This window comes from Cervus canadensis, chromosome 21 (genome assembly GCF_019320065.1).
Source record: "Cervus canadensis isolate Bull #8, Minnesota chromosome 21, ASM1932006v1, whole genome shotgun sequence".
Taxonomy (NCBI): domain Eukaryota; kingdom Metazoa; phylum Chordata; class Mammalia; order Artiodactyla; family Cervidae; genus Cervus; species Cervus canadensis.
In genome coordinates this window covers 25,258,966-25,284,399 of record NC_057406.1, presented here as the reverse complement: position 1 = coordinate 25,284,399, position 25,434 = coordinate 25,258,966, and the positions used below count along the sequence as shown (strand labels likewise).

The following is a 25,434-nucleotide window of genomic DNA, read 5'->3' as shown; positions in this document are numbered from 1 at the left end:
TAAATATGCCATAAAATGGGGTATAAAATAAATCTCATTAATTTCAAAAGGCAAAAGATTCTTAAAATGGATATTCTCTGAGCATAAAAGAATTTTAAATTTTAAGTCAGTAATAATGATATCCATAGAAACATAAAATATTTGGAAATTAAACATTTCATTCTAAATAACACTCCGATAACATTCTAAATAATTAGAAAAATTAGAAAACATTTTTAACTGAATGATAAAGCAAAAAAAGCAAAATATTGGTTCTTTGAAAAGATTACTAAAACTGGCAGATCCCTAGCAAGACTATATTTTCTACCAAAACAAAACAAAGAACAACAACAACAGGAAAGAAAATAAAAATGGTTGACATTGAGAATAAAAAAGGAGAATAACTACAGACCCTACAGACATCAGACTAGTAAGAGAATATTCTAAACACCTTATATCAATAAATTCAGCGACTCCTATATTTGTACAGTGAAAAACAAGGAAGCAAACTTCTTATACACAGAACGATGTGAATGGATCCCACAGGTGTTACACCTCAGGGCATGTAGGTGAACAAACACAGAAGATACACACTGTATAATGTTCTGAAACTGGCAAAGCTAATCCATGGTGATAAAATCAGATCAGTTATTGCACCTGGAGCAGAAGGTTAAAAAGAGTGGAACTGACGGCAAAGGGGAACAAAGGCTGTTTCTGGGAAGATGGAATATACAAATTGTCAAAACTCATCATATCATACATGTTAACATTTGAACTTTATTGGATATAAATTTACTTCAATGAAGCTGATTTTGAAGAAAACAAAAAAAAAAAGTTTTTAGATAATACAGAAACAGGATGAAATGTGAAGGCAGTACAAATTTCACTTAAAAATTTTTTCAAAAACGACTTCATTTCTATTATATACCTCCGTAACAGAATGAGAAGCAAAAAGTGTGGTCAGGAAATGCTAGATGCTTCCATATACATCTCACAAAGACTGTGCCTTTGAGTCATGATAAGGTCTGGCACAGTGCCTTGGGAGACGGATGAGTTAAAACTGAAAAAGCGATACACCTGAGACCAGAACACTTGGGTTCAGATAATGACTTATATGATCAATTAGCTTTGAGATCTTAGGCAAGTCCCTCCACCTTAAGTTTCTTCATCAGCTACAGGGCTGGTGTGAAGATGAAGGAATACAACTTTGAAGTATCCAGTAAAGCACATCACAAATACAAATTCTACCGCTCACAGTATCAGACACTGTTCAGATGAAAAACGGAAGGAGAGAAACAAGATGGACAGGAGTACGAGCCAACAGGAAGAGACAGGTGATGGCCTGTTTCTAGTCACACTTCTGTCTGTGGGTGCAAAGGCTGGGGTGGAGGGTGGAACAGGCACGTCCAAGCATGAGGACCTAATAATGTTCCTATTTTAAGCAATAGGTACAGGGTTGGCTTGCTCACGCAGAATGAATACACTTTCACTGTGACCTGGATCACACCATTCTGGGCTAACTCCCTGGTTAGCCTCCCAAAGGGAGGCTACCTGTCTACCTAAGATTCCAATGGGCTTTCCCCAGGCTCCTGAGGGTTCCTGCATCTTCTATCATTGGGGACCTTTGGAATGCCAATATAACTGATGACCCATTCATTACAATGTTCCATTCTTTCCTATCCTTAGATTTTCAGAGATTTCACTCTAAATAAAATAAGCAGAGCAGAGATCTTTTGGATATAGCAGCAAACCAGAGCAACAGCTTCATTAATGCCTGGTCGGCTGATTTTCAGTACAATTCCAGGGAACCACGCTAGGTCTGAGAGTCTTCAATGAAAAGTACATGAGTAGAAACATCTAGAGGGTGGCTGCGATAGAGGTCTGAATTTAAGAACCGAGAAGTCACGTATGTTCATCCAAACATGGAGCCACTAGCAGGGCGGCTAAATATGCAACACTCCGTCACGGTACAGTATGATAAGTTATCTGATAGAGGAATAATCCACATTGCAGTGCAGGGGATGAGGGTCTGATGCCTGGTCGGGGAACTAAGATCTCACATGCTGCGGAGTAACTAAGCCCAAGGGTAGCAACTACGGAGCCGCGCACTCTGGAGCCCACGCGCCACGACCAGAGAGCCGGCACGATACCGCAACGACTGAGCCCCTGGGCCAGAGCGAGTCTGTGCACGACAACGGCAGGTCCTGCGCCACCTGCAGGGCACGGCGGGGAACTGCACGGAGCCCCGCACATGAAAAGGAGGCGACCGCGGAGGCTCTGGCTGGGTCTCCGGAAGGACCTTTATCAAAGCCAAGCTGAAGGAATTTATATTGTATCCTGAAAACGAAGGGCCGCCACCGAAGGATTTTAAACAAGCAGTACCGCAACCCAATTAGCATTCCTGAGAGATCATTCTGGCAACAGTGTGGAGAACAGATTGAAAGGGGGCAGAAGCAGAGACTGGGAAACTAGTTAGAAGACCGTTGAAGTGATCCGTGTGGGGAATGAGTGGCCTAAGATAGCAGCACACAGGATGGAGAGAATGTATGAGATACAGCGAAAAACGGAACTCTCAAGACTGACTCACTGATTCCTGCAAGGTGAGAAAAAGGAATCAGTGTCAAGCTTGGGTGTATGAATAGTTAGACCTGCTGTTTGTGAAAACAAAGACTACAAGCTACATTTCAAAAAAAAAACAATGACACTGCCCTAAATTTAAGAAGAAGAAAAAAATAAAACACAGACAAAAGCTCAGGCTGCCTTAGACAGGATGGATATGGATCTCTGAAAAAAAAATCAAACACTTAAATTCACAGAGAGGAATAAGTCAGAGTTAAAGAAATTCCTGTCTAACATATGTTGATGAATGAATAATCAAAGACTAACGCAGAAGGCAATTCACTAACAAGAGAGCCATCTACTGCCTTTCAAGGATAATGCAGTGATGAAACGCCACCCAAAAACGCGGAAGAAAGCCAAGTTTGTGTCCATTACCCACTGCACATGTATTCATAAAATAGCTGACCCCTCCCACAGAAAAAAAACAAACCTCCAAGTGGTTAGCACTTTCAGTTAATAGCCAAATGGTTCGACTTACCAATTTCTCTTAAAAGCATCCATTCAATATATACCATCATTTCAATATAAAATGCTTACCTGCCATCATGGCTATCATACTGGCTTTATAGACGTTGGTGAGAGATCCAAGTTCTCCTGTGGCTAAGATGGTTTTGAGATGAGCCTCCCCACAGGCCTTGCGAAACTGACGAATCTCATCATACAGGGCTGAGGAAGGAAATAATTGAGGCCGTTACAAAGCCGGCAAGTGATAACATAACTTGGCAGCCATTTAGAACTGGTAGAACCCATCTCAGATTTAGGAAACATAAACCATTTGTCACTTTCTAAAAAATCACCCCAATTTAATATTGCCTCAAGCATTCTGTTGCAGTTCACCTCCTGTTCTAAGGAACTCCTTCATTTGCTACCATGAAACAGTTTCTATGCCCTGGCCCCAGGTCCCAAGCCACAGAGCTTTTAAAGTATCATTATAAAGACGTGCAAATTACAAATAATTTCTACTGCTTCCTTAGGGTGGTTACTTAGGGAAAAAAAAGAAATTCATCTACCATATATACAGGGGTATATCACTTTGAAAACTAAAGAAAAAAAAAATCCTCCGGTCCTTTTGAATTCTCCCATTCACACATAATAAGTTCTCTTGTTGGAATATAAAGCAGGCCTTTCCTGAGAGCTCTGCTAATGAAAATAAAGACATAACAGTTTGCCCCACTCTCTGCCAGGGTATTTGTCTACGCAAACATGAGTGCTAAGTCGTTTCAGTCGTGTCTGACTCTTTGCAACCCTATGGACCATAGCCTGCCAGGCTCCTCTATCCATGGGATTCTCCAGGCAAGAATACTGGAGTGGGTTGTCATGCCTTCCTCCAGGGGATCATCCCGACCCAGGGATCAAATCTGTGTCTTTTACATCTTCTGCACTGGCCGGCAGGTTTTTTTAACACTAGCGCCACCGATATATCGGACTAAAAAGCGTTGAGCCTAGACAGGGAGTGATGGGTGTATGTACACAAATTCAGCTGTGGAGGAATTCAGAGATGCAGCTTTGAATCTATTAACCTCTGACCCCAGTACCACATTTGCCTTCTAGAGCTCTATATAGCACTCTTAAAGCACCTGAATTCAAAATATATATATTTATTTTCTACATACACACACATATATACCCCCAAAACCCATTATATTCAATAAAATTAAATTGAGGGGGAAACATTTCATAGTCAAAGTAACAGAATATTAGCAAGCAAAATCAGTACAAAATAATGAGTATTAAAATTCTGAAAAATTATTTAAGACTGTCTATTGCCAATAACACCAAGCTTTTACCCTGCATCAGGTTGGCCACATCTCATTTCCTGAACTTCGGTTATTGCAACACTACCAGGATTAAAAATAAAATAATAATAATAATAATAAATAATAATAAATATTAGGGTTAGGAGAAGCATTTTCAATGCTAAAATGAGAGTTGTATAATTCACAGGTTTTCTAAAGTACTTAGACTAAAAATCAGTCTTGAGTCAGAAAACTAAGTCAAAACACTCAAGTTTTGGGTGTTTTTATTTTTGAGGCGGGATACGCACCATGCCAGACAGCATGCAGGATCTTAGTTCCCCAACCAGGGATGGAACCCACGCCCCCTGCAGTGGAAGCATGGAGTCCTAACCACTGGACCACCAGACAAGTCCCCAAACCATGAAAGATAAAGATGGAACAAAACTTGTCTTCTCAATTTTAGAAAACCCAAACTTAACTTGAAGCTCGAAGGATTCTATTACAAGACGCATGGAAAAGTACAATGTTTGTTACCTTCAAAAGGTACCCAAGCTTTTTTCAAGAAAGGACTGAATATTTTCACAAATTTCTAACAGTCAGTAGTTATATCAGAAGTGACCTGAGATGCCACATTGCCCACATTACCCTGCATGTCCCACCTAAACCATGAGAACATCATATCACCCACACATCTAATACGACAACATGCAAGAATAGGATAAATAGCAAACGATTATGTGGCAGTAACAATTTATATTCTTTTAACTCATAGAATGAATCTTGGATGAAATAACAGTTCTTGAAAATAGAAAGTTGTCCTCTAAGAACTAGTGACAAGGAAACCTCTTCAGCTAAAAATTCAAGAATGATAATCTGGAGTTAAGTTGTGATCTAATTAAGGATTTTTCTTCCTAGTACAATGAGCAATCCCAAGGGTCAAACAAATGTGGATTTAAAACTCAACTCCATCACTTCCTGGGTGACCTCAAGCAAGTTATTTCTCCCAGCCTCAGTTCGAGCCTTTAAGTGTCAATAATAAAATTTATTTTATAGGTTATTTGAGGAATAAAAGATAAGATATATACAGATAGATAGGTATACACACACACAGAACTTTGTACATTGCCTGGCTTATTGTAAGCATTCAAAAAGTTTTAATCATTAAGTTCAGAATCCTAGTAAAATGAATTTCCACTAAGTGTTGTTGATAAAAGTCAAATCTTGGTTCATGGCCTGACCCAACTTTTTTACTACACTGAAATTTTGTTATATGGATTAGCCCTTACATTCAGTGAGCCATCAGATAAGGCTTGAAAATATTTTGTTACAGTATGTGTGAAAGAGAACTTTGGCCTGTATAACAAAATTCTGAAAACATTGATCCTGAGCATATTTATGAGCAAAATCACCAGCCTTTTTCTAAAATATATTACCTTTTAATATCCACTGAAGTTCTTCACCTACAGTTAAAATTAACCAGAAAACCCAGATATATTTTATGACTCCATTATCAGTCACCTGGAATTCATGCTTTTTAGTCCATGACCTAAACAGAATGAATCAAAAATGGTCACTCTGAGTTTCACTGGATTTAACCAATATGCAACCAGTGCCTTCTGATTCTTTAATTGCCAACTCCTTAAATTATGTTACTGACCTATTTCATCACATAACAAGATCAAGGTTAACCGAGCAAGAGTCTTATATCTTTAAAGATCAACACTGGGAAAGTTATTTGTTTCTGTTACCATTCTGCCCAGAGTCTACCAGGACAATTAAATCAGAAAGCATACCAAATCTGGTCTTTTTAAAATGCAGTCTGTGCTAAGTCGCTCAGTCGTGTCCAACTCTTTGCAACTCTATGGACTGTGGCCCACCAGCCTCCTCCGTCCATGAGCTCCTCCAGGCAAGAATACTGGAGTGGGCTGCCGTGCCTCCTCCAGAGACCTTCCTGAGTCAGTGACTAAGTCCGAGCCTCTTGTCTCCTGCACTGACAGGCAGATTCTTCACCAAAAGCACCACCTGGGAAGCCCAAAATGAGGTCTGGGCTTCATCAAAAGAATGCTTCTACATAATCCTTTGAATTTTACTGAGTGATGCAAAGATGAAGGACAGTTAGAGATTTTCATCAGTAATGCAACATCAGCAATGGCGGTAGATCCAAGAGGCCAGAGTGGTCACCAGCCACGTTGACCAGTGGCAGCAGCAACGGCACTGGTCTCGTAACAAAACCCTTTCTGTGACACATCTGGCTTATTCTCTGCTCCCCAGTTTTCATGGTCCTGCTTGTGTTCCAAGCCTGCTTCTCCAAGCTTCCTACTGATTCAGTAAGCTACTCCAGATCCTCCTAGTAATAAATAATAAATCCCTTTTCAGCTTATCATGGGGCTTCCCTGGAGGCTCAGATAGGAAGGAATCTGCCTGCAATGTGGGAGACCCAGGTTCGATCCCTGGGTTGGGACGATCCCCTGGAGAAGGGCATGGCAACCCACTCCAGTATTCTTGGCTGGAGAATTCCATGGACAGAAGAGCCTGGCGGGCTGCAGTCCATGGGATCATCAGAATTGGTTTATTAGTCTTCAACATATGACTCCAGTATGACACATACCCACTGGGGAAGTATGGTATAATGGACAATAGTGTGGGTGCTCTGACTGCCTGGATTTATATGAGAAGCCTGAGCACAGCACCAAAGATAGCCCCCACTCGTCACAGCTAGGGAAAGCCCATGTGCAATAACGAAGACCCAGTGCAGTCATAAATAATTAAATAAAAAGCAGAGGACACTATGACCCACATTTCCTAAAGAATGTAAGATATAACCTCTTTGGGGCATGAGAAGAGATGTCTAGCTTACTATTGTTGTTCAGTCGCCCACTTGTGTCCAACTCTTTGCGACCCCATAGCCTGCAGCATGCCAGACTTCCCTGCCTTCACTATCTTCCAGAGTTTACTCAAACTCATGTCCACTGAGTCAGTGATGCCATCCAACCATCTCATCCTCTGGCTCCCCCTTCACCTCTTGCCCTCAATCTTTCCTAACATCACGGATAGAGAGACAGAGTTGTATGTATGTTTATAGGTGTGCATTGTATACATTTATGTATTTCGTAGATCTGTCCCCGAGAAGGCATGGAAACAGCAGCAACCCTGTAGCAATGAGCACCCTGCAGCACACAGATCTTGGTTTCTAAACACCAGCCTTCAATGAAAACAAGCAAAGCTCCTTGGGAAAGTGGCTGATTCTAAGTCTGGGGCAGAGAAAGCTAAAAATAAGCCTGAAATATCTTTTAAATAAATGTAAAGAAGGTCTTAAAGAATAACAAAAACATGTCAAAGGGGCAGAGGAGCCAGTGTCAAGCAGCTCCCACCTGCCAAATCTGGGACAATTTGAGTACCAGAATAAATAATGATAGTAATGGACTATAACCAACTGAAAAAAAAAAAAAAAAAGGCATCTATGAGTTCTTGAAGAGAGGAAGAAAGGGAGGGAGAAGAAGGTAATGCTAACTAATGAGTATAAAAGAAATGATGGAATCAGAAAAAATCACCACTTGCCAACTATCAGAGTATAACTGAAGATTTATCAATGAACACTTAAAACTGCTGAGTAAAAGTTAGATGAAGAACAAGATATTAACCATATCTCCATTCATAGTGGATGTTAATTACTTATTAAAATACAAAATATTTATTAATTTTATAATGGAGAAACTTGGCAGAAATGATCTTAGCCAAGTAAAAGTGTAACACCATCAATAATGGAACAGATCAACATTTCGGGACTCCTGAAAGCAGAGGACATTGAGAAGAACAGAGCAAAACTTCAGTGGTGGTCCTATCAAAAATACCTACATGAATCTAATCATGAAAAAACATTTAACACATGCAGATTGAAGTACACTTTACAAAACAGACCCCAATTCTTCAAACACAAGAAAAGACTGAAGACTATTCCAGATTGAAGAAGCCTAAAGGACATGTGGGCTTCCCAGCTGGCTCAGTGGTAAAGAATCTGCCTGCCAATGCAGAAGATGCAGGAGATCTAAAGGTAACATTAATAACATTAATGTTAATTTCCTGATTTTGATGGTTTCCTGTGGCTTCATATGAGTGTCCTTGTTTTTAGGAAATACACACTGAAGTACTTAATAGTAACGTATCAATAGGTCAGCAACTTAATCTCAAATAATTCAGAAAAAATATATCTATATCTATTGATCTGTCTCTCTGTATACATGTATAGAGAGACAGAGATAGAAAGAGGGAAGGCAAAAAGATAAATGGGGTAGAAGTTTATAACGGGAATTTGAGTGAAGAATAAACGGGAGTTCTGTGTGCTATTTTTGTAACCTTTCTGTAAGTTGTAAATTATTCAAAAATAAAAGTTAAAAAAACATATGTTTGTTATAATGTTGTAGTTTATTTAGCATCCAGGTAGTTTTCTCAAGGGAGGGCTTTTGAAACAATCAACTATTCTACTGTTTTTTTTTTTTAAATGTGTGATTATATATGGTACATATTATTTTGTAACCTGCTTTCCTTCCCTTTGATATATCATAGACATCTTTCCAAATTAATAAATTCATGTCTGTAGCACAATTTTTAATGACTGCACAATCTTCTACTGCATGGTCATAAACAATGTATTCAACCATCTGTTACTGGATATTCAAAGTTTCAGATTATTTGCTCTTATAAACAATATTTAAAAAATAAAAAAATAAACAATACTTCAGTAAACCCCTTTATGATTAAGTCTCTGCATATATCATGACTTGTTCCCCAAAGCATTTATTAATTAATTTTTCTCCTCACATTCTTTTTATACACTTTTACTGTTAAAAATTCAAACATTACAGAAACTGAAAATTCCCCATTTAAAAAAAAATAGAACAATTCTTGCACGTACCAGAAAAATAATAATTTGGAAAGCTATTATAAAAGATGACTGACAAATGAAAATGAATTCAAACACCACGACTGCAAATTAGTCAGAATAATGCAAAATTTAACAAAACACACACGCCAGAGCAGTGGCTGGCAGAGTGATGTCACATTAAGAAACCTGATAATAAATGTTTTGACTTATAATGAGGTTTTCAGGAGTAGCAAAAGTGGGTGTACTAGAAACCCAAGATGGATTACACTGCAGATGCTTAATCAATATAACGGCACCACCATCAGAGGCGTGGCCTCCTGTCTTGTCCCCCTTGTCCCTCCTACTGCTGCCACACTCAGAAGACATGGAGGTCATAACCTGACCTTCTGCTTGTCCCTGCCAGCGGGAAAAACAAGTGGCTCAGCCTGGCAGGATTTAGAGAATTCAGCCACTCTGGGAAAGGCCTGGATGCTGACCCAAGGGGACGGAGGAGGTCACGCTGCATTGGTTTTAAAGAGCATCCAAAACAAGGTGACCACTGGCTCCCTGTGCCAGCAAGAACTTGCATCTCAAGAATTCAACTTTTCTCTATCTAAAAGTCTCTTCTTCCTCTCCAGCTCCCACCTAAAGGGAAAACAGATTCTTCATCTTGAGGCTGCTGGCAGCCTGTTAAGCTTTCTGGAAAAAGTACTACTGTAGACATAGAAAAGGGCTAGCCAGATGGCTCAGTGGTAAAGAATCTGCCTGCCAATGCAGGAGACACAGGTTCGAACCCTGGGTCAGGAAAATCCCCTGGAAGAGGAAACTGCTATTTCTGCCAATACTGCAGTCTCCTTGCCTGGGAAATCCCATGGACAGAGAAGCCTGGCGGGCTACAGTCCGTGGGGCTGCCAAGAATTGGACACGACTGAAAGCCTGAGCACAAAAGCATACAGACATAGAAAACTATGCTGGTAAAGCTTTCGTGTATAGAAATTATGATTGAAGTTAAGAACCCAAGTGTTTAAAGACTATATCACCCATCTAAAAGCCACAAAGTAGATTTCCCTTTATATTTCATGCTATTCAAAGGCACTTAAAAATAATTGTTAACGAACATATCTAAGCAATTATTTTTTGAGTACCAGAAAGATGTTCAACACTGTGCAAGAGTGGCCTGAAAATCACTCTTAAGATAATTATATGTACAGTAAAACACTTAATATAAAATTACACAGCAACCTTCTAATCTAAGGAAGTCACAAAATGTTCAAGAACAGTTTTCATCCACTAAGGCAACTAATTAATCTTGAAAGACTAAAACAGAGATGAACCTAAAACACTAGGTAGTAAAATAACAACCTACAAGAGATAAAACACACACATTTTTGTCAATAGTATTTGAAGTTTTGAAGAATCATAGCATAAAAACAAAAACCATAAAAGCATACAGCAGTCGTAAGTATCTCCAGAGGGTTTCTGTTATAAACAACCCTCAAAACAGAAAGTCCAGGTTATAGATTATGTGATTCCTCCCCCCAAAAAAGTGTCTATAGATTTAGAGATTGCTTTTCTCATAAGATATTATGATTAACAGCTCTACAAAACAAAGAAAAACCCTAACTTCTTTTAGGAGATATTCTTTCTACCACCCTTCTTTTGTAAAACTAAGCAAATAAGAAAAATAAATTGGGGGAATACATGTAACTCCATGGCTGATTCATGTCAATGTATGACAAAACCCACTGCAATGTTGTGAAGTAATTAGCCTCCAACTAATAAAAATAAATGAAAAAAAAAAGAAAAAGAAATTGTACCATCCTAAAGCTCCTGAGAGTCTCGAGGCATGTACTCCACAAACCAAGTTTAGGAGAGCTGATGAACCGAACAGGGTAGGGACATCCTTGGTGGGCCAGTGGTTAAGAATCTGCCTTGCAATGTAAGGGATGAGGGTATGATTCCTGGTTGGGGAACTAAGATTAAGACTTAGTTGCCCAATGGCTTGGGGCAACTAAGTCCACACGCCATAACTAGACAGACTGTGCACCTCAACAAAGATCCCATGTACTGCCACGAAGACAACACGGCTGAATAAATAAACTAGTAAAAGAAAAAAATAACAAAACAACTGCCAAAAAATGGGGCTGAACAGGGTCAAAGGTAAGTGAGGCTGTGGATACAGAAGACAACGATAATCCCAGATGTGATTCTGAACACATAATGCTCGGAAAATGTCCCAGACGCAGCCACCTTTAGAGTCACAGGGGGCCCCTGGAGACTGCCTGCAATACAGGGGATGCTGGTTCTTTCCCTGGGCCAGGAAGATCTCCTGGAGAAGGAAATGGCAATCCCCTCCAGTACTCACGCCTGGGGAATCCCAGGGACAGAGAAGCCTGGCGGGCAATAGTCCATGGGGTCTGAAGAGTCGGATACGACTTAGTGGCTAAACCCCCAGCACCTGCTCGTGCTTCTGTGTGGAATGGGTTTCCAAAAACTAGTAACACCAGCTCTAGGTCCTGGAAGATGCTTGAATCTGATAGTCTTTCCATGTCACTGGTAATACATTAGGTAAATACATGCAGCAGAGAGTGGTCATAAAAAAGTTTAAAAAAATTGAAAACCTCTGTATATTTACAGAGCATGGAATGCATTTAACTTTCAAAACCTGCTCAGTAAGATTTATGATGTGATGAACCTCTTCTGGTGAATTCTTTCTTCAAAGAACTGTTTAAGGAATGCAACTGAGGTGTCAACCTCAATATCATCATTAAAAAATACCATATTACAAGGACTTATCATGGGAATAATACACACAGACAAGGAACAATACCAAATACAAAATCACAGGCCATTATAGCTGGAAATGCCCGTAGAAAATCCTTATGTCTTACCCCCTCACTAGTAACTTATTATTTTATTTTTTGGCCACACAGCACACCATGTGGGATCTTAGCTCCCCAACCAGGGATCGAACTAACATCCCCTGTACTGGAAACCTGGAAGCACAGTCTTAACCACTGGACCACCAGGGAAATCCCTGGTAGCTTATTTAGATGGAGGGAGGCAGACAGAAGAGAAGCGCTCACAGACCAGGTGTAAATTAGCTAAATGATAAATACTAAAACCTACGTCTCTAGAATTCTTCTTCATCAACTCAATGCCTCTGCTATGTCGTTACTTCCCTTGGCAACACAGACCTTCATCAGGAGGAGGGGGAGAGACAGGAAACCACAGTGGGCATGGAGAGATTCATCTGGGCCAAGCAAAATGATGACCAATTTGTGGACATCATCTAATTTAATCCCTATTACTAATATAAGCCCATGAAGCAGATGCCACGATGCCTGTTTTACAGAAAAGGAACAGAAGGTAGAGAGAGGCTAAGTGACTTATCTAAGAGCAAACAGCTACTAACAATAGCACCAGGATTCCAACCAGGGTTTGTCTAATGCAAAGACTTTGCAAAGACCCAAAGATTTCCGGTCTCCTGGAGCAATCCCCCACCTTCTTGCTTGCGTGCATGCTAAGTCACGTCAGTTGTGTCCGACTCTTTGCGATGCTATGAATCACTCCTCTGTCCATGGGAATCTCCAGGCAACCCTACTGAGTGGGTTGCCATGCCCCCCTCCAGGGGATCTGCCCAACTCAGGGATCAAACTTCTTGTCTCTCATATCTCCTGCAATGGCAGGTGGGTTCTTTACCACTAGCACCACCTGGGAAGCACCCCCACCCTTCTTACTCCACAGTGTATTTGTCCTGGGCACTTTCTGGGTCTGACTATGACTCCAGTGATGGTTGGCTCATCTGGCCAGCTGACCCCACCTCTCTCTGGGTCCAGCACAGGACAACTACTCTCTTCACCTAAGGCACATTCTTCCCAGGGAGAGGAGAACTAGCCTCCCAAGAGCACAGAAGTAGATGCCTTTCTGGCTAAACTCAACAGAGTAACACTCTTCCTTAAGCCTCCTGTTGACAGCCAACTGCAGAACCAGGCTCAATAAACAACAAACACATGGGAAATATGATTTGTATTAATTAATGAATATGCAAATTCAAGAATGCTTCAGTTATGCGGCACCTAATTCCCAAGTGGTACCAGTGGTAAAGAACCCGCCTGCCAATGCAGGAGATGCAAGAGATGCAGGAAGATCCCCTGGAGGAGGAAATGGCAACCCACTCCAGTATTCTTGCCTCGAGAATCCCATGGACAGAGGATCCTGGAAGGCTACAGGCCATAGGGTCACAGAGAGTCAGACACAACTGAGCATGCATGCCTAAACTATGTAGAATCAAGAACTAGAAGCGTGTTTTCTTTTTTTAAAAAAAAAAGTTGCTCCAAGTTAGTGCTTCTCCTTAGGAATATATGGGATGGCTGGGGGGGATGTGGAATCCAAATGATCTGGAGTGACTTTCAGTGTAGACCCTGCTCCTCTCTAAATCCAGCCCCCAATTCTGACAGTACACAGAATCGGGGACATGTCCTGGATTCTGTGAGGCAGGGATCTGAGGCAAATAATCTGAGGATGTCTGAGAACCACCAAGACATTCCACATCCTGCCCAGTCAGAACTACTTCCCGAGCAACAAGTTAGATGGTGTCCATTTCTCTGCCCAGATGGAAAGGAGTGAGGGAAGGACAGTGAAATGAGCTGACAGTAAAAAGCCTAAGAGCAAAGGACCAGGCACAACGACAATAACAAAGATGTTTCAACAAAAATATATTTGAACTGTAAAAAAAAAAGCACAGCAGCCTGGACCATTAGCTATGGGACCATCAGCTATGGGACCGTCAGCTATGGGACCATCAGCTATGGGACCGTCAGCTATGGGACCATCAGCTATGGGACCGTCAGCTATGGGACCATCAGCTATGGGACCGTCAGCTATGGGACCGTCAGCTATGGGACCGTCAGCTATGGGACCGTCAGCTATGGGACCGTCAGCTATGGGACCGTCAGCTATGGGACCGTCAGCTATGGGACCGTCAGCTATGGGACCATCAGCTATGGGGCAAGTCATCTCCCAGACTTCAGCCCCTGAGAGCATCACTGTGTTCCAGAATAATACACAGGCTGACCTCAGTGATACTTTGGTTCAGTTTCATATCACCGCAATAAACCAAGTAATGGAATAAAATGAGTCACGTGAAATTTTTGGCTTCCCAGTGCATGCAAAGTTATGCTTATGCTATACTGTAGTGTATTAAGTGTACAGTAGCATTATCTCTAAACAAAACAGTGTACATACCTTAAAGTAAGAAATACTTTACTGCTAAAAAATGCTAACCATCATCTGAGCCTTCAGCAAGTCACAATCCTTGTATAATAGTAACATCAAAGACTACTGGTCATAGATCGCCATCATATAATAATAATAACAATGAAAAAGTTTGAAATAATGTAAGAATTTCCAAAATGTGACCCAGAGACATGAAGCAAATTAATGCTGTTGGGAAAACAGTGCCTACAGACTTGTTCAACTCAAGGTTGCCCCAAACTTTCCGTTTGTAAAAATCTGTGACGTGCAATATTGGAGCAAAGCAAATCAAATGAGGTGCCTGTAATCACTGATACAACTGTTATGAATGACCTAAACAAAAATAAGCTGTACTTAATAGAACAAGTAAATGAAGTCGGGGAAATGAAAATATTAATGGATTTCTAAAATGGCTGGATTCTCTGCTATGGTGAAGATTCACTGATTTTTTTTAGGCTGTGCTGAGTCTTAGTCGGTACACTGGCTTTTCTCTAGTCATGGCAAGCAGGGGCTACTCTCTAGATGCAATGTGAGGGCTTCCCATTGTGGTGGCTTGTCCTGTTGCGAAGCATGGGTTATGGGGCACACAGGCTCAGTAGTTGTAGCCCACGGGCTTAGTTGCTCCAAGGCATAGAATCTTCCCAGATCAGGGATCAAACCCATGTCGCCTGCACTGGCAGATGGATTCTTTACCACTGAGCCACCAGGGAAGCCCAGATTCACTGACTTTGAATGTTTGCTTATATGAAACTAATCAATGAAAAGCATCATTTCATGGGGAATAATTTTAGTGGGGAAATGGAATGTAGGGTTCCCAAGTCAGACAGACTCAGGTCCCCCACTCTGGAGATTTAGTCCTCAGCACAGGTAATGGCCAAAATCAGTGTAGACAGGAGGTTTCCAAAAAAGTGTGCAGGGCCTGAGAAGTTGAGAGTTTGCTGGGACAGAGCCCGAGGATCGACACTTCAGTGAAGACAGGGGAGGTGGAGGAGCTTGCAACAAGACATAGGAGGCATCAGAAACACAAAGGAAAACCTGAAGATCGAGGAATCAGCAAAGCCGTGACAAGAGAGTGTTTCCAGGAAGAAACTGTCCCTTGTGTCAACTCTTTCTGGGCCACAGAACTAAATGACTGAAGAGTATCCCCAGGCACAGCAAGATAAGAGGCCACTGGTGTCTTGGAAAAAACAAATTCAAGGGAACAAGTAAACATGACTATTTTAAGAATTTCAGCCATGAAAGGGAGAACAGAAAGGGAGACTAAGCTGGGGATGAGCAGGAATAGAGCCAGTGGGCTTTTCTTTTAATGTAGGAACTTTTGGATATCTGCTGGGATGCTGATGGGAGGAAAGAGCAGACACTGGCGGAGGCCACGGGAGAAAAAAATGGCACATAAAAGGACTAAGGTCATGAAACTATGAGAAGAGGTGAGAGTCTCAGAGCAGCTGGGGAAGTGAACACAGGAGGAGGAAGAGGAGAAGGAAAAGGGGAGCAGAGGACTTTGAGGAAGTTCCTGCCTAACAGATGTATTTTCTCTGAGAAGTAGTAAGAAGGTCATTTGCCAAGACTTAAGGAGCCTCAAGGTGGTGGAGGGTGTCCCAGGTGGCACTAGAGGTAAAGAACCCACCTGGCAAGGCAGAAGATGTAAGAGACGTGGATTCGATTGCTGAGTTGGGAAGGTCTCCTGGAGAAGGAAATGGCACCCCACTCCAATATTCTTGACTGGAGAATCCCATGGACAGATGAAGCCTGGTGGACTATAGCCCATAGAGTCACACAGAGTTGGACACGACTAAAGTGACTTAGCATGCATGCAAGGTGGGTGGAAAAGTTAAAAGTTTGAGGAAGTAGATTTTATCTATTTTTCTGACTTGAGTCATTTTTTCAAATCTGTATTGAATTTGTTACAATATTGCTTCTGTTTTATGTTTTGGTTTTTTGGCCACAATGCATGTGGGATTTTAACTCCCTGGCCAGGGAATGAACCCATACCCCCTGCACTGGAAGCTGAAGTCTTAACTATTGCACCACTGGGGAAGTCCTGAGGAAGTAGATTTTAAATGACCACCAAAGTGAATCCAAGCAGAGGAATAGCAAGTCCTTCTCATATCTCCCCTCTGAGTTCAGATCCTAAACTGTGAACCCCTGTGACCATGAGAAATGGTGAAGATACACTCTGAATGGCCAGGTTTTAAAAATGGGATTCTTTCTCTTGTGCTTTAACCAGTATCCTCCACACCTTAGTGCAAAGAGAAGAGGGACCTAGATTGGAATGTCTAACAGTCTCACAGACACCTCCATCAGCAAATTCCAAGAAATCGATGATAGGTTCATATTTTAGAAAACAGCTAACATTAAAACATGACACTGAAAAACACAGTATGTAATCAAATTCTGAACTGAAATTAAGACAAAATATTGCAGTGAAAAAGGGCCCAAGACGTTTGCAGGCTTCTAGTTAGAATTAAATTTCTAGTATTCAATGGTCCTTTTCAATTTGTTTGGGGTCAAGAGGTTATTAACACCATAAAAAGAGTTAATAGAAAAGTATGGTCTGGGACAAAGATATGTTATTATATTTTACATGAATGTCTGTTATTGGGGAATTATCAGTTCTTAAAAACAACCATTCCTGCTTCATTAAGGGAAAGCCAATTACATCAAATCTCATCTCCTATTGTATTTGATTTTCCAATTAGTAGTATTCTAGAGACAGGAGCACAAGTCATAATACAATCTATACTTCTATGTCTATAATTACTTAATACAAGATAAAGAACACACAGTTTTTTATCCAACTAAATGACACAGAGTTTATTTCTAAATTTGCCCTAACCTAGTAGTTTTGCAGGAGATGTAAGAGATGTGGGCTCAGTCCTTGGGTCAGGAAGATCCCCTGGAGGAGGAAATGGCAACACACTCTAGGAACCCCATGGAGAGAGGAGCCTGGGGGGCTACAGCCTACAGGGCTGCAAAGAGTCAGAGATGACTGAGGCAACTTAGCACATAATGCTTACTCATTTTTTTTCCTACTCTAGCTTTAAATCTGAACTGAAAGCTGTTACAAGAAGACAAGCAGAATTAATATATAGGGACTAGGGACATCTACTTAAAACAAGCCATTTAAGCATGGTTGTAAACGCCCAAGGCACACATGACCCACAAGCCAAGGAACAAGAATCGAAAGCACAAAAAGATATTTGTGCACTGTCAAGAACTGAAACCTGGACTATCCTGGCAGTCCAGTGGTTAAGAATTCGCCTGACAATGCAGGGGACATGGGTTCAATCCCTGGTCCAGGAAGATCCCACCTGCCTCAGGGCAATTAAGCCCATGCTCCACAATACGAGAAGCCACTGCAGTGAGAAGCCCGTGACTACAACGAAGAGTAGCCCCCACTCACTGCAACTAGAGAAACGGCCACAAAAAAGCAACAATTACCCAGCAGAGCCAAAAACAGACAAACATATAAATAACGCAGAATCTGAAAAATAAAATATTGAAACCTGGCAAGGATTTAAAAATGTTGGTGGGTACAGATGGGAGTATCAGACAACGGGAACAAGCTGACATTTTTTCCTAGACCCTTCAGAAGTACTGTGGGCTTCCCGGGTAGCTCAGCTGGTAAAGAATCCGCCTGGAATGCGGGAGACCTGGGTTTGATCCCTGGGTTCTCCGCTGGAGAAGGGAAAGGCTACCCACTCCAGTATTCTGGCCTGGAGAATTCCATGGACTGTCTATTCCATGGGGTCGCAAAGAGTCAGACACGACTGAGTGACTTTCACTTTCACTCAGAACTGCTGTACTAGTGACTGGATTCTCCTGGAACACAGTGATGCTCCCCAGAGGCTACGGAAATCTCTGAGACAAGCTGCCCCATAGCTCATGGTCCAGATTGCTGTGCCTTTTGACTTCATACTTATTTTTATTTAAATGTTGCTATTGTTGTTTTGCCTCAACTGTTTTAAAAACTAATTATTTTGACTGGGTCTTCATTGCAACACGAGGGCTTCTCTGGTCGCAATACACTACATTCTGTTGTTGAGGCATGAGGACTCTGGAGCGCATGGCCTTAGTAGCTGTGGTGAAATTGCTTAGTTATGGCCTATGGGATCTAGCTCCCTGACCAGGGGTCAAACTTGGACCGCCTGCTTTGGGAACATAGAGTCTTAGCCACTGGACCATCAGGGAAGTCCCCTTGCCTCAACTTTTGCTGTCAAGTTTTTTAAGATCGCATCCTACTTAGCTTATGTGGCACAGTCTCTTTCTGAACCAGTATTTCCCTCACTCCTTTCCACTTAGGCACAGAAATGTGTACCATCTAACGTATAAAGAATGAATGGAAACACAGTGAATATTCCAAGCCAAATGATAACATTTTCCAGCTTCACTGGCAGTCAAGTCTGACCATGGAACTGGCTTTGGGCCCATGAAGTGTAAGCAAAGATGGTGTGTGAGATCTAGAGACAGGACAAGTCCCTATTTCCTGTCGTCTGGGAGACAAGTGTAAGGGCTGGAGCTTCAAAATCCATTGTACACAATGGAGTGGTCTTGAGGCTGAGATCAGACACTATGATCTTTGGAAGCCGAAGGTAAAAGAAGCTCAGGTCTCTGAGAACTCTGAGGGACTACCACAATACTCCTGAAATATCTACACCTAGACTTTACGTGAGAGGGCTTCCCAAGTGGCTCAGGGGTGAAGAATCTGCCTGGCAATGCAGGAGACATGGGTTCGATCCTTGGGTCAGGAAGATCCCCTGGAGGAGGGCATAGCAACCCACTCCAGTAGTCTTGCCTGGAGAATCCCATGGACAGAGGAGCCTGGTGGGCTACAGTCCATGAAGTCACAAAAGAGGCAGACAGGACTGAGTGACTAAGCATGAACATAGATATTACATGACAGAGTAAATCCTTGAGCATTTAAACCACTGACTGAATCTTTGCTGCTGCCTAACCAAAAGCAATTTTTAATGGATAAACAATGGAATTAGAATTTACAGAAGATGAGCTAGATGGATTGATGGATAGAGTCTAGAGATACCTATGAGATATTGGTAAGTACAACAGTTAGGTTAAGGGAAAATACATTAAACATGATCCTATTTTTAATTCTAACTTTTTCACTTTTTACAAAAATATTTATTTTAAACTTTACAAAATGGTAGGAGTTGCATGTGTGTATATGTAGGGGAAATGGCTTTGAAAGTTGTGTACTGCAGTGTTATCAAGGGTTATTTGTAGGGGAGGAGATTAAGTAGAACACCTACTTCCTTTATTACTGGTTAATTACAAATTACCCTTGGTAATTAGAATAAAATATGCCATTTATTTGTTATCCACATAGCTAAAGAGACAATACATTATTCTGATTTTATCCTATGATTTCATTAAAATTTTTCAGTTAAGCTACATATTACAATGATTTTTTTTTTCTAAATACAGAATTGTACTTATTTTAGCTATCAACAATCTCTGTGCGGTAGGAAATGGCAATCTCCATGCTAGTCTTCTTGTCTGGAAAAACCTGGCAGGCTACAGTCCATGGAGTCAGAAAAGTCAACATGATTGAGCACATCCTACCTCCTTTGATTAAGTAATGTATCAATGCTATTAGTTCAGCTTCAGCAATTTTAACATATATACTGCAATAATATAAGATGTTAGTGATACAGGAGACTGTATGTAGGGGGGTATGCACAGAGGGTATAAGTTCAATTCAGTTCAGTCACTCAGTCGTGTCCGACTCTTTGAGACCCCATGAACCGCAGCACGCCAGGCCTCCCTGTCCATCATCAACTCCCAGAGTCCACCCAAACCCATGTCCACTGTGTCAGTGACGCCATCCAGCAATCTCATCCTCTGTCGTCCCCTTCTCCTCCTGCCCCCAATCCCTCCCAGCATCAGGGTCTTTCCCAATGAGTCAGCTCTTCACATGAGGTGGCCAAAGTACTGGAGTTTCAGCTTCAGCATCAGTCCTTCCAATGAACACCCAGGACTAATCTCCTTTAGGATGGACTGGTTGGATCTCCAAGCAGTCCAAGGGACTCTTGGGAATTGTATACTTTCTGCTCAATTTTCCTGTAACTTAAAACCACTCTAAAAAATAGTCTATTATCTTAAAAAAAAAAAATCTCTAAGTATATAAAATATATTTAAGGCAGAAGTAAAATCAATTTCTTAAAAAAAGGAAATAGCTTGTTACTGGACTGGGGATGTCTTACTGTAATTGACTTGACAGTAAATCACAAATCTTGAAGGTGAATACATAATAAAATACAAAGGAGCTATGTTCAAGAACAGGAGTAAAAACAGACTTGTAAACTAATCAATAATCCCACATCCTCAAAATCCACAAAGATTAACATAAGAAAGGGAAGTTTCCTCCAGCATATTAAAATAAACTCTGCATAAAATACTTGCCTGGGGTGATTTTTATACTGAGTAACAAAACAACAGAGAATAGAACAAAAGTTAATAATTCACTGCTTGGAAATAACTGATTCCTTAAAAGGGATCTAAAAAGTTCATGCAGGCGGGCAACTGCCCAGAGTTACGAGGGACAGGATGAGCAGTCTTAGTTGTGTTTTCTCCTCCATTCACCCTCTGATCTAGTGACTTGTGATCTAGAACAGTGACTTCCAAACCACGCTGCCTCTTTTCAGATCCTCGCCATCTGACTGACCAGGGAATAACTGAGTCTCTTCTTGGGTAAGCATGTGCACTTACCTTTCCACTGGCCTGTCAGCACCAAGGTCCTATTAATCACCACATCAATTTCCGTAGCTCCATCTTCCACGGCCAATCTGATCTCTTCTAATCGTGTTTTCAAATGAGTCTGTCCAGCTGGAAAGCCAGTGGCCACTAGCAGAGAAAGAAGGAAGGAAGGGAGAAAGGAAAGAAGAGAAGGAAGGAGACAAATTTCAGTTGGTCAGTATCTCAACAATTTCAGACCAAAAAAAATCAGTGTTCAGACCAAAGTATAAATGACACTTTAGAACTTCATGCATACCTTACAAAGTGAACTGTGAAGAAACTAAATGCGATCTCATATAGTACTGACATTAGGATAAATACTAGTGGTATATCTTTTGGAAGATCTGAAATTAAGCTGCTGGCAGAGATGCTAATGGGGGAGCTTTAGGAAAATGGTGATTAAGAAGCTATGTCATCATCACAGTGATACTCATAAAGTAGTAGCAGTAGCCCTGTGGATGGACACTAGTTAATTACGGAGCCTACTCTAGACCAAGTTGGCTATCACTGTTATGACTTATTCATATTTATAGCTGTTGCAACCAAATGGAAATACAGGTTCCATCCACTGCCCATCTTCAAATGAACAGTCAAGCAGATGAGGACAAAGGGGAGATACTGCATGATGGAAAAGCACCTAATTAGCCCACAAAACTGGAGCAGCGGTGAAGAACTGGGCCAAGTATAAAAGTGAAAGTGAAAATCACTCTGTCATGTCCAACTCTTTGTGACCCCATGGACTATACAGTCCATGGCATTCTCCAGGCCAGAATACTGGAGTGGGTAGCCTTTCCCTTCCCCAGGGGATCTTCCCAACCCAGGGATCAAACCCAGGTCTCCCATATTGAACAGAAGGAAAATAAAAACACAATGACACTTTTGGAAAAAGTATTAACATTTTTAACATGCTCATCACTGATTTCATTCTTGTGTTTAAAAGTAACCTTTCATGTTTCTTTGATGTTATTAAATTCTTTGGGTCTGCTACCTTAGAGGAAAGCATGTTTCCCTGTTGTATAAAGGAAAAGCTGAAGTGATTGAACCTAATGAAAAATATTAAAAAGCAGAGGTAATGCCTTGCTGACAAAGGTCCGTCTAGTCAAAGCTATGGCTTTTCCAGTGGTCATGTATGGATGTGAGAGCTGGACCATAAAGAAAGCTGCGTGCTGAAGAATTGATGCTTTTGAACTGTGGTGTAGGACAAGACTCTTGAGAGTCCCTTGGACTGCAAGGAGATACAACCAGTCCATCCTAAAGGAGATTAGTCCTGAATAGTCATTGGAAGGACTGATGCTGAAGCTGAAACTCCAATACTATGGCCACCTGATGTGAAGAACTGAGTCATTGGAAAAGACCCTGATGCTGAGAAAGATTGAAGGCAGGAGGAGAAGGGGACGACAGAAGATGAGATGGTTGGATGGCATCACTGACTCAATGGACATGAGTCTGAGCAAACAACCTGAGCTGGTGATGGACAGGGAGGCCTGGCATGCTGCAGTTCATGGGGTCGCAGAAAGTCAGACAAGACTGAGCGACTGAACTGAACTGAATGAAAAATGAAAAGTGATTAAGGTGAAGCTGCCAAATACTTCAGGAATCTTCATGAATAGGCTCTATTAATATATAAATACTGCATACTTTGTTTCTCTTGATGTGTCCCTAACAAAATAAATTAATGATCTTCTCAGCTTCCTTCTTTAAACCACCAGGATATCCCTCTAATATCTTTTAAAAGGAGAATCTAATTTAATATCTATCTATCCATTTGTAAACACACACACACAGGGAAGCATTCAGGAGGACTTTCCCCTCCTTCATGCCTTGTTTTCCTACTGCATCTTTCTTTAAGTCAGTAACTCTTGAACATACCCTCTTTTATCATTCAGGTTTGGGGGTGGCTCTTGTCATCTCCCACAAGTACTATGATCAGTATAACTCCATTTTAATCCCCCTTAATTTATCCACTACCATCCCCTAACTTATTACATTATGAAGTAGATCACGGCATTCTCTACTTAACATCTCTTGGTATCTTCCCCATCAACAAAATAAAACCCAAATACCACAGCCTGCTAAGGTTTCCCCATGCGGTCTGGCCCCCACCTACCTCTCCAGCTTCAACTCCCCAGCTCTCCCTTCGTCCTACCATAGGAAGCAACACCTGCAAACTCATTTCAGTTCCCTGAACGCACTTCTGCACTTTCACGCATGCTAGCTCCTCTGCTGGAAATGCCACTCCTTAGCTTGCATGGGTGCTAAGTCGCTTCAGTCGTGTCCGACTCTTTGCGACCCTATGGACCACAGCCCGCTAGGCTCCTCTGTTCACTGGATTCTCCTGGCAAGAATACTGAAGTGGGTTGCCATGCTCTCCTCCGGGGAATCTTCCTGACCCAGGGATCGAACCAGCTTCTCTTGTATCTCCTGCATTGGCAGGTGGGTTCTTTACCACTAGCGCCACCTGGAAAACCCACTCCCTAGCTTATCCACTCTCTAAACATCTCCTTATCCTTAAGACCCAATGCAGTTACATCTCTTTGATGCAGCCCCTTACCCTCTGAGCGTCACCATCCTCTGCAGAATAAATCACACTGCACTCAGAGTTAAAACTGTATCTTCTGCATAGTTTTATTATTACATTTTACAAAAAAATTATGTGTCCTACATTATGATTTTTTTTTTTTTAACTTGACAATTCCTCCTTCACAACTGAATTTCCTTTAAGGGCGAACCTGCATCTCCTGCACTGGCAGGCAGATGCTTTTACCACTGAGTCACTGGGAAAGCCCACGGCTCTGTAGTCTTAGGAATTAATATCATGTCTGCTACTCAACAGGCAACTGACAAATATGAAAAGAATGAATAAATACAATCAATTAAATAGACAAGACTGGTTAAAATCATAATATAAAACTATATGGGATTTCCCAAGTGGCTCAGTAGGTAAAAAATCTGCCTGCCCATGGAGAAGATGCAGGAGAGGCAGGTTAGATCCCTGGAGAAGGAAAAGGCAACCCACTCCAGTATTTTTGCCTGGAAAATCCCATGGACAGAGTGGCTGGTGGGTTACAGTCCATGGTGTTGCAAAGAGTTGGAAATGACCGAGCACAGTACAGCAGCATAAAATCATATAGACAGGGACTTCCCTCGTGGTCCAGTGGTTAAGAATTCGCCTCGCAATGCAGGGGACACGCGTTTGTCCCTGGTGTAGGAACTAAGATCCCACATGCCTCAGGCAATGAACCCACACACCACAACTACCGAAACCCACACACCCGGAGCCTGCGCTCTTCAACAAGAGAAGCCACTGCAGTGAGATGCAACTAGAGAGTAGCCCCGCTCACGGCCAACTAGAGAAAGTTAAAGTGCATCAGTGAATATTCAGCACAGTCAAAAATAAATAAAATAAAGTAACTGCGCAGATAATACCCCAAGGTGTCTGAGTTGAAGGGAAACACACTGAAAAAGCGACCAGAGAAAGCACAGACGTTACCTGATGCCACTGGGATGTCACAGCCTGCAGCCTTTAGAGCTTTCACTGCATCACACACGCGGGCAGGATAAACGCAAACGGCAGCAGTGGTGATGCCTATGGAGAAAGGAGGCATGACGGCCTACTTCACGTGAAGTTCAAGCCACACAATATGCTTTTAATTATTATTTATACTTCAACATTGGCAGAAATAAAAATCAGAGAAAAAGTAATCCTCCTACGACATTGCAACAAATTAAAAGGCTTTTACTTTCCACATTCCCTTCTAGTTCTTGACAACATGGATCATTTTCTCATCCTTAGAGAATAAAATATTTTTAATACATTGTTCCTGGGGGTTAATACAGTACCATTTGTTGAAAAAATATCCTAAATGGTAAACTTCGTGGCTTTGACTCAAAGTGTTTTATTTCATGTAGATAACAAAATCTAAGTTTTTACCGGGTTCATACAGGACAGTAGATGAAGAAAACTATAAGTGAACCTTGCAAGATAGTACAGGCAGACCTAGGAGATAGTGCAGGTTCAGTTTCAGATCACCAAAATAAAGCAAGTATCACAATAAAATGAGTGACAGGAATTTTTTGGTTTCCTGGTGCATATAAAAGTTATGGCTACCCTATATTGTAGTCAATATTAAATGTACAAGAGCATTATCTTTAAAAAGTACATACCTTAAAGTTAAGGTATGTACTTTTTAAAAACCTAATGCCAAATAATTACAATCAAAGATCACTGAT

The 25,434-nt window shown here is 41.4% G+C and overlaps 1 protein-coding gene across 3 annotated transcripts in view; it reads right to left on the bottom strand.

The window, feature by feature from the left end:
* Positions 1 to 25,434, bottom strand: part of DERA (deoxyribose-phosphate aldolase) — a 112,997-nt gene that overhangs the window by 48,702 nt on the left and 38,861 nt on the right. For 2 of the 3 annotated variants that reach the window (XM_043440412.1, XM_043440414.1), the window contains exons 4-6: positions 24,695 to 24,790; positions 21,178 to 21,312; positions 3,136 to 3,264 (exon numbers count right to left, since the gene is read on the bottom strand). In XM_043440412.1, the coding sequence (XP_043296347.1) occupies positions 3,136 to 3,264; positions 21,178 to 21,312; positions 24,695 to 24,790 (360 nt within the window). The remainder of the gene's footprint in view (positions 1 to 3,135; positions 3,265 to 21,177; positions 21,313 to 24,694; positions 24,791 to 25,434) is intronic. The other variant, XM_043440413.1, reaches the window with a different exon arrangement.